The 16,220-nt window shown below is 42.6% G+C and overlaps 3 protein-coding genes across 9 annotated transcripts in view; all 3 read right to left on the bottom strand.

Annotated features, from left to right (window-relative positions):
• The window catches only part of LOC129827883 (catenin delta-1-like), a 31,905-nt gene extending 30,278 nt beyond the window's left edge, over positions 1 to 1,627 (bottom strand). For all 7 annotated transcript variants that reach the window (XM_055889143.1, XM_055889144.1, XM_055889141.1 and 4 more), the window contains exon 1: positions 1,493 to 1,627. The gene's annotated coding sequence lies outside the window, so the exon portion shown is untranslated. The remainder of the gene's footprint in view (positions 1 to 1,492) is intronic.
• Positions 1,628 to 2,538: 911 nt separating this feature from the next.
• LOC129827882 (zinc finger protein 316-like) lies at positions 2,539 to 4,918 on the bottom strand. Its single transcript, XM_055889140.1, has 4 exons — positions 4,500 to 4,918; positions 4,305 to 4,399; positions 4,119 to 4,206; positions 2,539 to 4,023 (listed from the first exon to the last, which is right to left on the bottom strand). Exons 1-4 carry the CDS (start codon positions 4,786 to 4,788, stop codon positions 3,185 to 3,187), a joined length of 1,311 nt encoding a protein of 436 aa, XP_055745115.1. The 5' UTR covers positions 4,789 to 4,918; the 3' UTR covers positions 2,539 to 3,184.
• Positions 4,919 to 6,970: 2,052 nt separating this feature from the next.
• On the bottom strand, positions 6,971 to 10,924 carry LOC129827288 (smoothelin-like protein 1). The gene is made up of 8 exons (XM_055888016.1): positions 10,675 to 10,924; positions 10,463 to 10,582; positions 8,989 to 9,624; positions 8,824 to 8,834; positions 8,474 to 8,731; positions 8,262 to 8,376; positions 8,022 to 8,173; positions 6,971 to 7,799 (listed from the first exon to the last, which is right to left on the bottom strand). The coding sequence occupies exons 2-8, from the start codon at positions 10,541 to 10,543 to the stop codon at positions 7,445 to 7,447; spliced, it is 1,608 nt and encodes a 535-aa protein (XP_055743991.1). The 5' UTR covers positions 10,544 to 10,582; positions 10,675 to 10,924; the 3' UTR covers positions 6,971 to 7,444.
• Between the last annotated feature and the right edge of the window lie 5,296 nt (positions 10,925 to 16,220).

Genomic DNA, 16,220 nt, shown 5'->3' with positions numbered 1-16,220 from the left:
TAGACCACTGAGCCCTATAAGTTGTGGGAGAAGATACAAATAGAAATGTCCCCATTAAAAGTCTTTGGCCATTGGAATGCATTGAATTGCTATGGTGTAGAATGTGTCAAAAGGATTCTCAGGTAATCTAGTCTGATGCTGTCTAATGTCCGTTTGATGTCTTTAGCTCTTAGGTTTTAGGAGTGGGCAGAAGAAAAATAATAATGAGTATCTCAAGTCGAACATACATAAGTGTTGATGTTACAAGCACACTAAACCCCTAAACGTATTACCACCATGTCAGAAACTAGGGACCTCAGTTAAAATTAATGCAAGTTGGAAACTCAGGATCCGACTCTTCCGCATAGGTTAGCAAGTCGGAAATGTCCGACATGACCACAGATAATTGCATTAGTACGTCAAATATTAATCTTTCAATGATTTCTTGCATAAAACATGAAATATGCACATACATTAAAATCCAATTTGTATATTATATATACACACAAATTATATTTCATTTTAACATCCCCATTATTGTATAACCACTGTAATGTTTATAGGACATTGCTATCTTGAGATATTTGAGTTTCTGTTTATTCATGAGTCCACCTGTCATTTTGGTGACATTTTTTGAAAAGGCTTTGCCATCGTGAACTGTGCATTATCTCCCGCGACCTTTTGACCCAGAATTCAGACACACAAATTCTAATGTCAGCAATGGTAAGGCCTACTACAGACATTAAACAAAGTGCTTCTGGGAGTATGTTGTATTATTGGGTAGTTCTAAAAGTAATGTTAATTTTACCCTCCCTACCATTAACCAGATTCTTACGAATAATGCTAAAATATTAGCTAAACATGTTATTTTGCTAAAATTGTAAGCGGACAGGTCGATTGAGGCCAGAATAATGAAAAATTCGAACAACAGATCAATCGGTGCACGGCATATTCAGCAAACGATGGCTAGTTAGCTAGTTTAGCTGAAATTTTCAGCTAGCTAACAAAACAATGGAAACGTTAGCTAGATAGTTAGCCAGTTATGAGTTGCAAGGGTGTAGCATGATTCTAAAACTCTCGAGATAGTTTTGGTTGCTTGACCAGTTAGCTAGCTTGTTTGGCTAACCATTTCTTTGCGCGTAGCCGCGCTAACAGTTAGTTAGCTTGACGTGGCTAGATTAGCACAAACTAGCTAATGTTAGTTGCTAACACAGCGACGAGTCTTGTGTTTCAATTTAAAACAAACCTTCTGCGCTTGTTAAAATATTTGGTAGCTAGATAACAGGTCGTCCACCTCCACTTGTGGTGGAGACACTGGCCCACTAGACAGGCTTAAAACTGGCTATCCGTGCTGAGCGAAATTTGGGCGTTTTAACCCCACTCACTCACGGGCAGTGGAAAAGTCGTGATCTGTGCCCCAGTTGACCACTCCTTGCCGACGCTGTGGTTTACGAAATAAAGTAAAACTATCAAATTACCCCATCAATCCGCTTGTACCTTTTCTTTTACTTACCTATATGTCTCGTATTCCCTGTCCCTTCGCAACGTATTTCTTTCCTTCACTTTATCCACCTTTTCTCCTCCTTCTTTCTGGTTTCTCGGTCAAGCTCGGTGGGAGCAAAGATGAATAGATATGCGGGGGGATGAGGGCGGGCATAACGGTTGGATTTTACCGTAATTACGGATAAGAGTTAGCCGAACAAAATTCCCGTAATGGTGTGTCTTCAGTTGCAGAATGAACATTCAGCCTCACACAGCACAATATAAATGAACTTATCCACAAATTTCCAATTGAATGAACATAAAAAATTATAATTTATATATATATTCAATTGGGTTGGTTCAAGGGGTATCACATCCGGCCGTGATTGGGAGTCCCATAGGGCAGCGTACAATTGACCCAGCGTCTTCCGAGTTTGACCTTCATTGTAAATAATAATTTGTTTTTAACTGATTTGCCTAGTCAAATAAAGGTTAAATAAAATAAATGTTTAAGGTTATGTCCCTGGCTTCTCCCCCCAGTCCCCCACCCACCTCTGATGTCATCCCATTGATTGTCTTAGAAAAATAAATAGAAGTTGAACAGTAACCCACAAGAATGCATTGGCATAGTAAACTCTGACACATGCAAACAGAAAACCATAAAACTGGAGTTGAATCATATGCTGCCAATACAGTATTTGTCTAAGTCTCCCTGTATAAGTGGATGACTGCATCAGTAGGCTGTCTGGTGCTGGCACTGTCTGCCTCCTAGTAGGATAATCAGCCGCAATTATGTGGTCCAAATTATACTTTATATACTTCTGATGCTTTAGACAATTGTTTAGATCAAACAGCTGGCAAAGTCTGCCTCATGCTCTGCTATTTGCCTTAAAAGGACTGTGGAAGCTTTAAGTCAAATGGCCAATTTCCTGAAGAGACCCCCGCGATGGTGAAGAATCTCTAGGTTAAAAACCCAGTGTACAAGATTACAAAGAGAAGATAATTCCGCACTCGAGGAAAAAATGATAAACAACTATGGTGCAGCCAGTGAGTTAGAAAAAAACATTTGTTCATTCATTCCTTAATATCAAAACACTGTTTATTAATTTGGGCCAGAGTAGGCTACTTACTGAAACTATTTGTAGTGTAACTTTCAAGGGGAAATCTGCAGTTGCTACATACATTTTTGACTTATAAATGAATGATATGTACCCATTAATTCTTGAAGAATATAACTTACAAATGCCCCAAGAGCTTAGTTCAACTGTCCACCCCATAAGAACACAAAATACAAGCTTGTTTTACTCCAATGTTTGTAAACAAAGTAAATGTAAACTAACACGATACATCCTCAAAACATGGTCAAATTTTGATTTGATGCATGGTCAGTCCTTGCATCCATAGCTCTGTCTATTAATTTTAGGGTGGTTCCATTTCTCCAGCCCTATCTCTCAGGTTTTTTATGAAACAAGGGTGGGGAGTACACTCTGTTATTGTTTCAACAGCTGATTGCCCCTTTAAGTAGTATGTGCATCTAGATCAGAGACATAAACAACAGAAAGGGGGGCAACAGCGGACCAGAGAAAGAGAGAAGAAGATGGGAGACCGGGAGAGAAGAGTCTGGGGCTAAGTGAGACAACAAGAGGAAGACAGTCAGAGAGAGAATGAGAGAGCTGAAGAAAGAAAGAACCTAAAGCTCCACCGGGGAGGTAATGTTTATGTGTCAGAGTGTCAGCGTCCCTGCCTGCTCTAGGTGTGTGACCATGTGTCTGCGCAGGTTGCTGTGGTTGTTGAATGAGGAGCCACAGTGGGAGCAGCTGTAGGGTTTCTCCCCAGAGTGGGTCCTCAGGTGAATGGTCAGACTGCCTTTCTGGGTGAAGCCCTTCCCACACAGGGAACACATGTACGGTTTCTCCCCTGTGTGGATGCGCATATGGACCCTCAGAGTTGTCTTGTTGACAAACGAGTTCCCGCACAGGTTGCATATGACAGGCGTCTCTCCTGTGTGGACCGCCCGGTGGCGGATCAAGTCAAGCCGGCGAGAGAAGCGCTTCCCACAGTCGCTACAGAGCAACGGCTTGGTACCGTGGGGTACGTGGTGGCGCTGGAACTGGTTTACAAGACCAGGGCGCCTCACAGTCACACCCCCTGTTGCCAAGGTTGTTGTTGGGGTCTTTGGGGTGTTTTCTAGGGAAGCTACCTCGACGATTTTCAGACCCCGTCCTCCTGTATCCCCTGTCGGCTGACCCCCTCTGTCACTTTGCACCCCCCTCATTGGAGGGTTGCCTGGCAGTGGTCCCCCAATAGAATGAGTGTTCAGCTGTATCTGATGATTGACTGTGTGGTCCGGCAGCAGACCAGAGTGTGAGGGCAATCTCTGGGACTGTTCTGGGGTTCTGAAGAAGGGGTAGTTCTCAGTACTGCTCACGCTGCACAGAATTCCTTCACCTCGACAATGAGCGCTCATGCTGTAAGGTCCTTCATCGTGACTTAGTCTCTGGGTGGCATGTTCCAGCTGTGGCGTCGCCATAGCAATAGTCTCACCATCAATATCGTCATGACCTACAGGAAACAAAATGATAAAATCATCTGTTAGTTATCTGGCTGTCAATTGTCTATATACCAGTCCATCATCTTCCTCCTCCTCCTCCACACACCTGCGTCTGGCCAACATCCTCCAAAGTCATCCTCAGCTCCCTCCTCCTCCTTTATCAAGATGACATCTGGACTCTCCACAACTGCACACTGAACCATAAAACACACACATTCATTCAAATATGTACATATTCCTAGAGTAGTAGTAGCCTATGTCAGTAATGTGTGATGAGCTATTATTGCCACACCTCTTTTTTGACTGTGGATGGACTCTCCTCTTCCCCTATAGTAATAGAAGCGTCATCCCTGTTGTTAACAGCCGCGTGGCGCTCAGGTGTCTTATCTATGAGTAAGAGCATAGGTCAAAAACCGTTCCACTTCCAACATACTATGATCAATTGACTGGTCGCCCAGCTAGCAGCATTTCGAGAACCTGAACCAACCTGTGAGTTTTGCCCGAGGCTTGCACAAAGTTCTGCCGAAAGAAAAACGACTGGCCCGCGGTGTACTCGCCCGTTGTAGCCGCAGGGAGAAAAGCTCACTCTTCATCCCTTTCATCTTCATCTTCAGCGCTTCGTTGTCTTTGTAGCTGCGAGAAATCTCCAAGTGTAAATCAGCCGAGCTCTCGGAAAAGAGTTGACTGATCTCGACAACGGCCGCTCTAGCAAGCACGTCCATTATGGAAGCGAGTTGGGTCTGTAAAGACGAATGAGCCTGCATCTTTGTTGACATCGATTCCAGTGGCGAGATAAAAGACAGAGGGAGAAATTGGAGAAAAAAAAATCAGATCATTGATCAGACAAGCTGTGACGATTTTGTCAGTGTACACAAAACTACTTCCGGTGAATAAACGCAGTGCTGACCGTAATTATAAGAAGACCTCCGCAACTTTTTTGGGGGAGGACCAGCACCACAGATTTATGCGTACAATGCCTTAAAGAAAGAATTCAGACCCCTTGATTTTTCCACGTTTTTTTCTGTTACAGCCTGAATTGAACATTGATTAAATGTAGATTTTTTCCCCACTGGCCTACACACAATACCCACATAATGTCAAAATGAGCCGTGAATTTCAACAACAGATTCAACCACAAAGACCAGGGAGGTTTTCCAATGACTCACAAAGAAGGGCACCGATTGGTAGATGGGTAAATAAACAAGTATTAAAAAGCAGACATTGAATATCCCTTTGAGCATGGTGAAGTTATTAATTACACTTTGGATGGTGCAGTCACTACAAACATACAGATGTAGTTCCTAACTCATTTGCTGGAGAGGAAGAAACCCGCTCAGGGATTTCACCATCTGGCCAATGGTGACTTTAAAACAGTTTAATCGCTGTGATAGGAGAAAACTGAGGATAGATCAACAACATTGTAGTTACTCCACAATACTAACATAAATTACAGAGTGAAAAGAAGGAACAGAATAAAAATATTCAAAAAATGAATCCTGCTTGAAATGAGGAACTAAAGTAAAATAGCAAGCAATGTGGCAAAAAAAAAGAACTGTTCTAACTACAAAGTGTTATGTTTGAGGCAAATCCAAAACAACCCATCACATCACTAAGTATAACTCTTCATATACTCTCCATGGTGGCGGATGCCTCAAAGTTGGAAGCACAGAATCGTCTAGAATGTCATTGTATGCTGTAGAGTTAAGATTTCCCTTCCCGAACCATGAAAAACAGCACCAGACCATTATTCCTCCTCCACCAAACTTTATTGTTGGCACTATGCATTCGGTTTTGTAGCGTCTCCTGGCACCCGCCAAACCCAAATTCGTCTGTCGGACTGCCAGATGGTGAAGCGTGATTCATCACTGCAGAGAACGTGTTTCCACTGCTCCAGAGTCCAATGGCGGCTAGCTTTATACCACTCCAGCTGGCGCTTGGCATTGCGCATGATGACCTTAGGCTTGTGTGCAGCTGCTCGGCTATGGAAACCCATTTCATGAATCTCCCGACGAACAGTTATTGTGCTGACGTTGCTTCCAGAGGCAGTTTGGAACTCCGTTGTGAGTGTTGCAACCGAAGACAGACGTGCTTCAGCACTTGGCAGTGCCGTTCTGTGAGTTTGTGGGGCCTACTTCGCGGCTGAACCGTTGTTGCTCCTAGACATTTCCATTTTACAATAACAGCCCTTACAATGGACCGGGGCAGCTCTAGAAGGGCAGAAATCTGATGAACTGACTTGTTGGAAAGGTGGCATTCTATGATGGTGCCACGTTGAAAGTCACTGAGCTCTCCAGTAAGGCCATTCTACTGCCAATAAATGTCTAGGAGATTGCATGGCTGTGTGCTCGATTTTATACACCTGTCAGCAACCGGTGTGGCTGAAATAACCAAATCCACAGATTTTAAGGGGTGTCCACATACTGTTTTATGTAAAGTGTATATTAGTCTTTTATTTTCTAATAAATTTTTGACAAATGTTACCATTTTCTTCCACTTTGACATTACAGAGTATTTTGTGTAAATTATTGCATCAAAAATGACAATTACATTTTTTTTTATCCCACTTTGTAACACAACAAAATGTGGAAAAAGTCAAGGGGTGTGAATACTTTCTGAAGGCACTGTGTCTTCAGACTCATCTTTGCTCGTGACTGGAAATTGGAATTCATGATCATTAACTAATTGTAACAGCAAAATGTAGTTAGTCAACGAGTGCAATTTGTATGGACAGGCCCCTCTTCAATCTCTTGCTTTTTGTTGTTGCAAGCATTCTGTCATGGAAAGTTAATATCGCCCTCCTCTGACAAGCAAAGGCAATATCTGATTTATGTGATGTTGGAATGTCACGCCTTGATGGAAAGTCTCATAACTCACAATAACACTCAGTGAAGGGAATAAGAGTGTAATTGTTATATTCCAAGACCATCTGTTAATGAATATCATCACAATTGTCATAAATCGTTTTTTAAATATTTTTTATTCAAGATAGATCACCATGAACCCAAGGGCCTTTTGAATCCTTATTAGGGCTGCAGTGAAGACGTACTTAATAACTGTACCCATAATAAAAACATACATAGGTTGTCTTCCTGAAAAATAAATCGAAATAATTCATTATAATATACATTGACGTTTTATTTTTCTGTGCACAAACTTCGACAACAGACATGATAATGAAATTGGAAAGAACACAGCATGTGTTAAATATTGTTTAAAAAGTCACAACAGGTTACAATTTACACACATTGTTGTAATCTGAGTATAATTCTAAACCTTCACAAAGCCAGCTTTTGAATATACAGTAGTAATGTGTCACTCTTTAAGAAATTATGCTCATACACGCTAAACACTTGTCGTGTTCCAAACTGTAAAACTATACTTCATCATGTGTCTTATTTGAATCTCTTTTCCATGTCTTTTTTTAGCATTAGCTTAAGCCTGTGCTTCAATTAACCCTCTAACTTCTCTTTCCTCTTGCTCTTTCTCTACCGCTGAGCTCTCTTCACTCTCTTTCTCCCTTCCCTCATCCCCCCCTTCTTGTTGACCATCTATCTTCCCAGTTTCCTCACTCTCCTCCTCTTTCTTCTCTGTAGTGGTTTCTACCTCTTCATCTTTCATCTTTTCACCCTTCTTCTCCTCTTCTTCCTTGTCCTTCCTCTCCTTCTCTATTTTGGAGAGGTGATGACAGAGTGCCTGGACATAGGTGAACACACACATAGGGTCCGGGCTGTTCCCCATCAGGATCATATCACCAACCTCCAACAGGGGGCAGCAGTCAGCCATGGTCCTTTGAGAGAGAGAGAGAGAGAGAGAGAGAGACAGAGACAGAGACAGAGACAGGGAGAAAAGGGAAAAAGAGATATGGAGGGAGAGAGAAAGGATGATGAATCATTTACAACACACACTCAGACACAAACATACACACACACACACACACACACACACACACACACACACACACACACACACACACACACACACACACACACACACACACACAGCTTTGTACTCTGCTGTGTTGAAGGCCAGGGTGAAATTCTTCTCTCTCTCAGATGAGCTCAGCGCTGAGAAGTCAAAAGCGTCCGGGAAGAAGCGATGGATGAGTGCACAGAACGCCAGCCCATCACACCATGATGATGAGAAGTTCTCTATGGAAACACCCTGGGAAAGAGAGGGTATGTTGTCAGGTAGGGTTATGGTGCTCCAATGTCAGTACCTCTGGTGTACACGATCATCAACATCCCCTCACCTCATATTTGCGTGTTTTGTTTTGACACCATGAAAGCACTTTCTGTTTGATTGACGCCCCGTTTGCCACAGCCATAGATGATCTCTGAAGTTTGAAGTTGCGGACAACCGGTGTCCTGGAAATATGTGAAAAGACAATACAATTATTTCTATAAAAAAAAGATTAAACGTGAGCATTTTGCAGTTTGTCATATTGGACATGTCAGAACTTACTCAGAGTCATTTTTCTGGAACTTTGCTATGATGTCCTTTTTAGTGGACGGCCGGGCAGAGCGGGCAGAGCTCCGGGGTCGGGCCACAGAGGATGGGGTAGAGGCGGTGTGATTCACGGCACTCTTTCTTTTGGTCTTTCCTTGCTTCTCCACCTCCTTGCTTTTCGCTTTAACCTTTCCTCCTCCTGCCCCTTCCTTTTCTTTTACTGGTTTGCTCTTGTTCTCCGGTGCCTTCCCTACCTCTCCCTCTCCCTCTCCCTCTCCCTCTCCCTCTCCCTCTCCCTCTCCCTCTCCCTCTCCCTCTCCCTTCCTTCCCTCTCCCTCTCCCGTCCCTCCCTCTCCCTTCCCTGCCTCTCCCTTCCCTGCCTTTCCCGTCCCTGCCTCTCCCTTCTCTCCCTCTTCCTTCCCTGCCTCTCCCTTCCCTGCCTCTCCCTTCCCTGCCTCTCCCTTCCCTGCCTCTCCCTTCCCTGCCTCTCCCTTCCCTGCCTCTCCCTTCCCTGCCTCTCCCTTCCCTGCCTCTCCCTTCCCTGCCTTTCCCGTCCCTGCCTCTCCCTTCTCTCCCTCTTCCTTCCCTGCCTCTCCCTTCCCTGCCTCTCCCTTCCCTGCCTCTCCCTTCCCTGCCTCTCGCGTCCCTGCCTCTCCCTTCTCTCCCTCTTCCTTCCCTGCCTTCACTTTTCTGTCTTTCCCTTTATCTCCTTTTATCTTCTCTTCTGTTTTCCCCTCTCCTATCTTTTCCCCCTTCCCCTTTTTCCTGGCAATATTTTCTCCCCCCTTCTTTTTGTCCTCTTTCATATCCTCTTTCTCAATCTCTCCATTCTTGACCACCTCTTGACCCTTTCTATTCTTGTCCTCTTCCTCCTCCTTCTCTCCCTCCCCCTTCTTCTCTCCGTTCACCACTTTGGGGTCTTCTGTTTCTCCGGTGTCTGCACCTTGAGACATTCCCTCACCCTTGCAAGCCTCTTCACTATTAACCTCAATGGCGTCGGTTACTGGCTGAGACTCCTCTACATTTCCAATGCTAGCCCCTGCTGCCTGTTCCGGAGCTTTCTCCGTATTAGCCCCAGACTTAACCACATGACCTTCCACTGTGTCCTCCGCCAGGTGGTCTCTCTTAGGTGGGTCACACTCCTGCGCTGAAGCCTCTCTCTTTGTCTGAGAGACAAACCAGATAAGATTACAATTGATTATTCTGAGCAGTTGAGGTAGTTTTGGTTAGGGTTAGGGACAAACCAAAATGGTAAAGGACAGAACTGTTGTTATAGACCTGATTCTAAATCAGTTGTTTAGGGGAGAGACGATGTAAAGTGACATTATAACTAGTTCAGAACTAAAATAGAAAATGTGTCTGCTTCACTCCAGGGAATCCCCATAGTTACGTTGGTACTCAAAACACATACCTCCGACTGTAGAGTTGTTTATGGCTGTAATATTACACGCACATTTTGTATGATGTTTCATGGCTTTAATTACGATTCAAACATATTACATGTTTATGTTGTTTTTATGTTATGCATTAAGATGCATAAAGTTGCAGACAGTACAGTATGTTGGAATTATGTTAGGTAAGTGAACTGTCCCAGGTGTCACATCAGGTTGTGACTCAGAGTGGTGACTCATCAGTGGAAATAAGATAGGCGCACATGTGTGTGTGTGTCCGTGTGTGTGTGTGTGTGTGTTGAAAGAGATAAACATTCCTGTGCCAGAGTTTGCCACGGGAACAGGTGTAGGCCAGCACTTAGGTTATACCCAGGCAGCCACAACCACCACCAAGTCCTCCCACTATCTTCGCTCCATATGCATCTGACTACAGCGCAAATACATCTAATAAGCCTGCCACCTCATTGTAAGGCTACATGACTTTGTCGCAATACCAAAAACTGTGTATTGGTTTGTCTGTAGGTGGTTGAGGTTTGTCTCTGTATGCATTTCGTCTTGGGGTTGTCTGTATCTGTTTATAGGTCTATTTCCTTCATCATCGACACACACATACCTGATTGTTTTTGTTGTCCTCCGTCTGGTTGGCTGTTGCGTCGTTCCCAGAATCCTCCTGGTGGAGTGATACATCGTCCATGGTTCCGTGGACTTTCTGTGTTTGTTAGTCCAACTTCCTCTGAAACATAAAGTAAAATCAGACTCTTCCTCTCCAAAGTTATTGGACTGATCACTCAATATCTATGTTCATTAAATGTCCAACTTTCATACAATCAGTTTAGACTCAACGTTCTGTTCTAGGCAGATTTCTCTCTTGCTCTCTCTCTCTTTCTACCTCTCCGTCTCTCTCTCTGAAAGTGCTGTCTGGTGTGTGTTTTTTAGTAAGTGCCCCCTGCCACCCTCCTGCCTTGTGAAGATTCCGAGCCACTTTATCTGACCTTCAGAACAACACAGGGTCCAGAAATAGAGCTAGTGACATCGGCACAGTCTAACAGCCAGGACAGCTGCATCTGCTCTGGAAACCATGGGTACACACACACACACACACACAAACACAAACACACATATGCATACATACACACCTGAATACACACCTACATAGACAGACAGATAGACAGACAGGCACACACACACACACACACACTCTCAAGTCAAGCCCTAGCAAACAGATTTGCATAGTCAGGACTCAGTACTCAAATTAAATTGAATTCTTACCCTGACCCCGATGACCCCAATGACCTACTTAATCTCTAAGTAAATACACTCATTCAGACATAAGAGTTCAAGCTTGAATCCTTAACGGTGGAACTGCCATGTCTATTTTCGATATTACAACAGCAACGAAGTAACTGCAAACAAAGAACACTGTTTTTCCCCCTCTGACATCAATGCACGCCATGATAGAAAAAGTGCATATGTAAAAAAACAAAATGATCACCACCATGCTCTGCTTCGTCAACAAAACCAAAAACAATAACAACAGCCGCGGAGTGGAGAGTGGCGCTGTTTCCCTTGCTGCGGATTCCATCTTTAAGTTCAAGGCATACGGAGACAACACTTCCATGTACTCATGCGGATACTCTTTGATGCTGCCAAAAGAGTGTGAGTTGTGTGGTAGGAGAGGTGCAGCCCTTACCTTGTGTGGTACATGTAGCCCTCTGGGTTCACTGTGGTCACTGTGTCCTGCTTTCTCTCTCTCTCGGTCTCTCTCTCTCTCTCTCTCTCTCTCTCTCTCTCTCTCTCTCTCTCTCTCTCTCTCTCTCTCTCTCTCTCTCTCTCTCTCTCTCTCAGTCTCTCTCTCTCTCTCTCTCTCTCGGTCTCTCTCGGTCTCTCTCTCTCTCTCTCTCTCTCTCTCTCTCTCTCTCTCTCTCTCTCTCTCTCAGTCTCTCTCTCTCTCTCTTTCTCTATCTCAACTGAAGTGACCAGTGAGTCAGTTGGTGTGAATCTGTCTCTCTTTCCTCCGTTAGTCTCTCTTTCTCTCTCAATTCCATTCAAAGGGGCTTTATTGGCATGGGAAGCGTGTTTACATTGCCAAAACAAGTTAAATACACAGTAAACAAAAGTGAGAAGACACAAAACAACATCAACAAAAAACAATTTGAATTTAACAGTAACCATTTCACTCAAAAAGTTTTAGAAAGCGAGAGAAGGGTTTCTTTTTTATCATAGCAGTGTTCAGAGGGGTTGGGTTAAATGCAGAAGACACATTTCAGTTGAATGCATTCAGTTGTACAACTGACTAGGTCCCTTTCCGTAAAATAGAAAATGTGTCTGCTTCACTCCAGGGAATCCCCATAGTTACAACAATATAAACGAAACATGCAACAATATCAAAGATTCTGCTGAGTTACAGTTCATATAAGGAAATCAGTCAATTGAAATAAATTAATTGAGCCCTAATCTATAGATTCTAAATGACTGGGCAGGTGTGCAGCTATGGGTCGGCCAGGCCCACTCAACGGGGACCGAGCCCCAGCCAATCAGAATGAGTTTTTCCCCACAAAAGGGCTTTATTACATACATAAATACACATCAGCACCCCGCCCCCCTACCCTCAGTCGATCCCGCAGGAGAAGAAGCCGGATGTGGAGGTCCTGGGCTGGCGTGGTTACGCGTGGTCTGCGGTTGTGAGGCCAGTTGGACATACTGCCAAATTCTCTAAAATGACTTATGTTAGAGAAATGAACATTGAATTCTCTGGCAACAGCGCTGATGGACATTCCTGCAGTCATCTTGATAATTGCATGCTTCCTCAAAACTTGAGACACCTGTGGCATTGTGTTCTGTGACAGAATTGTACATTTTAGAGTGACCTTTTGTTGTCCCCAGCACAAGCTGCACCTGTGTAATGATTATGTTGTTTAATCAGCTTCTTGATATGCCACACCTGTTAGGTGGATGGATTATCTTGACAAAGGCTCACTATATATAAAATGTTCACCATATATATACAGTTGAAGTCGGAGGTTTACATACACTTAAGTTGGAGTCATTAAAACTCGTTTTTCAACCACTCCAAAAATGTATTGTTAACAAACTATAGTTTTGGCAAGTCGGTTAGGATATCTACTTTGTGCATGACACAATCAATTTTTCAACAATTGTTTACAGACAGATTATTTCACATAATATTCACTGTATCACAATTCCAGTGGGTTAGAAGTTTACTAAGTTGACTGTGCCTTTAAACAGCTTGGAAAATTCCAGAAAATTATGTCATGGCTTTAGAAGCTTCTGATAGGCTAATTGACATCATTTGAGTCAATTGGAGGTGTACCTGTGGATGTATTTCAAGGCCTACCTTCAAACTCAGTGCCTCTTTGCTTGACATCATGGGAAAATCAAAAGAAATCAGCCAAGACCTCAGAAAAAAAATTGTCGACCTCCACAAGTCTGGTTCATCCTTGGGAGCAATTTCCAAATTCCTGAAGGTACCACGTTCATCTGTACAAACAATAGTACGCAAGTATAAACACCATGGAACCACCCCGCCGTCATACCGTTCACGAAGGAGACGTGTTCTGTCTCCTAGAGATTAACATACTTTGGTGCAAAAGTGCAAATCAATCCCAGAATAACAGCAAAGGACCTTGTGAAGATGCTGGAGGAAACAGGTACAAAGGTATCTATATCCACAGTAAAATGAGTCCTATATCGACATAACCTGAAAGGCTGCTCAGCAAGGAGAAGCCACTGCTCCAAAACTGCCATAAAAAAGCCAGACTACGGTTTGCAACTGCACATGGGGACAAAAATCATACGTTTTAGAGAAATGTCCTCTGGTCTGATGAAACAAAAATAGAACTGTTTGGCCATAATGACCATCATTATGTTTGGAGGAAAAAAGGGGGAGACTTGCAAGCCAAAGAACACCATCCCAACCGTGAAGCACGGTGGTGGCAGTATCATGTTGTGGGGGTGCTTGCTGCAGGAGGGATTGGTGCACTTCACAAAATAGATGGCATCATGAGGTAGGAAAATTATGTGGATATATTGAAGCAACATCTTAAGACATCAGTCAGGAAGTTAAAGCTTGGTCGCAAGTGGGTCTTCCAAATGGACAATGACCAAACATACTTCCAAAGTTGTGGCAAAATGGCTTAAGGACAATAAAATCAAGGTATTGGAGTGGCCATCACACAGCCCTGACCTCAATCCCATAGAAAATCTGTGGTCAGAACTGAAAAGGCGTGTGCGAGCAAGGAGGCCTACAAAGCTGACTCAGTTACACCAGCTCTGCCAGGAGGAATGGGCCAAGATTCACCCAACTTATTGTGGGAAGCTTGTGGAAGGCTACCCGAAACGTTTGACCCAAGTTAAACAATTTAAAGGCAATGCTACCAAATACTAATTGAGTGCATGTAAACTTCTGACCCACTGGGAATGTGATGAAAGAAATAAAAGCTGAAATAAATCATTCTCTCTACTATTATTCTGACATTTCACATTCTTAATATAAAGTGGTGATCCTAACTTACCTAAAACAGGACATTTTTACTAGGATTAAACGTCAGGAATTGTGAAAAACGGAGTTTAAATGTATTTGGCTAAGGTGTATCTAAACTTCTGACTTCAACTGTATATACTGAACAAAAATATAAACGCAACATGTAAAGTGTTGGTCCCATGATTTGTGAACTGAAATAAAAGATCCCAGAAATGTTCCATACGCACAAAAAGCGTATTTCTCTCAAACTTTGTGCACCTGACAGTAATATGGAAAAATAGTCATCAATATATGGAATAACACAGAATCCCAAAGACCAAACATAATGTTCATAACTCTGTTCTTCAGTTTTATGACATCATCCAATGCTAATCTAAGCAACTCTCTCTCTCTCTATATATATATACCCCTGATGTCCCATCAAATGTACGTCCCCTCGGTCTTTCTCCATTCTCCAACTCCCTGCCCACTTAAAAGCGTATCTTTTCATTCAACGCAAAACAGTTGGCTTTTAAAAATAAATGTCTATCTTTCTTTCTTCTCTTTCTCTCCCAGTCATTATCTTCCCCTGATGCCTCCCCAACTCGCTCCTCTCTTCTCCACATTTCAGCGGCTAAAAATAAGTCAACACCTTCTGGAGTATCTCCCTCTCTCCGATTCATTCTCTGGTGGACATCTATCAGTGTGCTCAGCCCGCTGTCACTGAAATTAAAGACTGTATTACCGCATGGAAAAATGTACAATGTGAATGTGGTAGTAAAGCTGTAATGACCTTACTTAAGAGGGAAATAATTGTTTAGATTTGTCTTTTTACAGTTGACAGAGCTGATTCAAAAAAGTGTGTTGAGTGTGTTAGCAACTAAGAGTTTGTTTGTGTGTGTGTGTCTGTGTGAATGTGCATGAGAGAGACAGAGAAATTAATGAGCTCCAGTGTTATCTCTGTCACTGTTGTGGGATTATTACACACTCTGCACCTGATTTTGAGTGTCATGTTTTCATCGCCTTCTCATCTGAGCATGTTTGAGAGGTTTGTCTTCAGTGAAGGTGGTCATTGTCAGTGATGGGAAAAAGTACCCAATTGTCATACTTGAGTAAAAGTATAAATACGTTAATAGAATATTACTAAAGTAAAAGTGAAAGTCACCCAGTAAAATACTACTTGAGTAAAAGTCTAAAAGTATTTGGTTTAAAATATATTTAAGTATTAAAAGTAAAAGTATAAACCATTTCAAATTCCACATATTAAGCAAAGCAGACGGCACCATTGTCTTGTTTTTAAAATGTATGTATAGCCAGGGGCACACTCCAACGCTCAGACATTATTTACAAAAGATGCATTTGTGTTTAGTGAGTCCACCAGACCATAGGCAGTAGGGATGACCACGTGTTCTCTTGATAAGTGTGTGAATTTCACAATGTTCCTGTCCTGCTAAGCATTCAAAATGTAACAAGTAGTTTGTAGGTTGTCAGGGAAAATGTATGGAGTAAAAAGTACAATATTTTCTTTATTAATGTAGTGAAGTAAAAGTAAAAGTTGTCAAAAATATAAATAGTAAAGTACAGATACCCCAAAAAACTACTTAAGTAGTACTTTAATGTGTTTTTACTTGAGTACTTTAGACCACTGGTCATTGTCTACATATTCAGTAGTTGCCCTTTGTTTATCTTAATGCACATTGCTATATTACCTCCTAAGTAACATAAGTAAATATAGTATCCTTGTTGACCACTACATTATATAGCCAGTTTACATCCAGGCATAATCAATCAGATAATAATCTCATCTCTCTATAAAACCAGGAGTGAAAGACCACTGGAGGGCGCTGTCAGATTTGGAGACTGCCCTTGACTGTTTCAAATTCAAATTCAA

This window comes from Salvelinus fontinalis, chromosome 29 (genome assembly GCF_029448725.1).
Source record: "Salvelinus fontinalis isolate EN_2023a chromosome 29, ASM2944872v1, whole genome shotgun sequence".
Taxonomy (NCBI): domain Eukaryota; kingdom Metazoa; phylum Chordata; class Actinopteri; order Salmoniformes; family Salmonidae; genus Salvelinus; species Salvelinus fontinalis.
Note: the sequence above shows the minus strand (reverse complement) of the source record. Positions and strands in the feature narration are given on the sequence as shown.

What these genes read in the sequence shown, in the direction of transcription:
- LOC129827882 (XM_055889140.1), bottom strand. Translation starts at nt 4,788, where the DNA reads ATGTCAACAAAGATGCAGGCTCATTCGTCTTTACAGACCCAACTCGCT. An exon ending in GCCTCGGGCAAAACTCACAG is followed by an intron (nt 4,400 to 4,499) that starts GTTGGTTCAGGT and finishes TCTTACTCATAG; the next exon opens with ATAAGACACCTGAGCGCCAC. An exon ending in CATCCACAGTCAAAAAAGAG is followed by an intron (nt 4,207 to 4,304) that starts GTGTGGCAATAA and finishes TTTATGGTTCAG; the next exon opens with TGTGCAGTTGTGGAGAGTCC.
- LOC129827288 (XM_055888016.1), bottom strand. Translation starts at nt 10,543, where the DNA reads ATGGACGATGTATCACTCCACCAGGAGGATTCTGGGAACGACGCAACA. An exon ending in AGGACAACAAAAACAATCAG is followed by an intron (nt 9,625 to 10,462) that starts GTATGTGTGTGT and finishes TTTGTCTCTCAG; the next exon opens with ACAAAGAGAGAGGCTTCAGC. An exon ending in CTGGCCTTCAACACAGCAGA is followed by an intron (nt 7,800 to 8,021) that starts GTACAAAGCTGT and finishes TCTCTCTCAAAG; the next exon opens with GACCATGGCTGACTGCTGCC.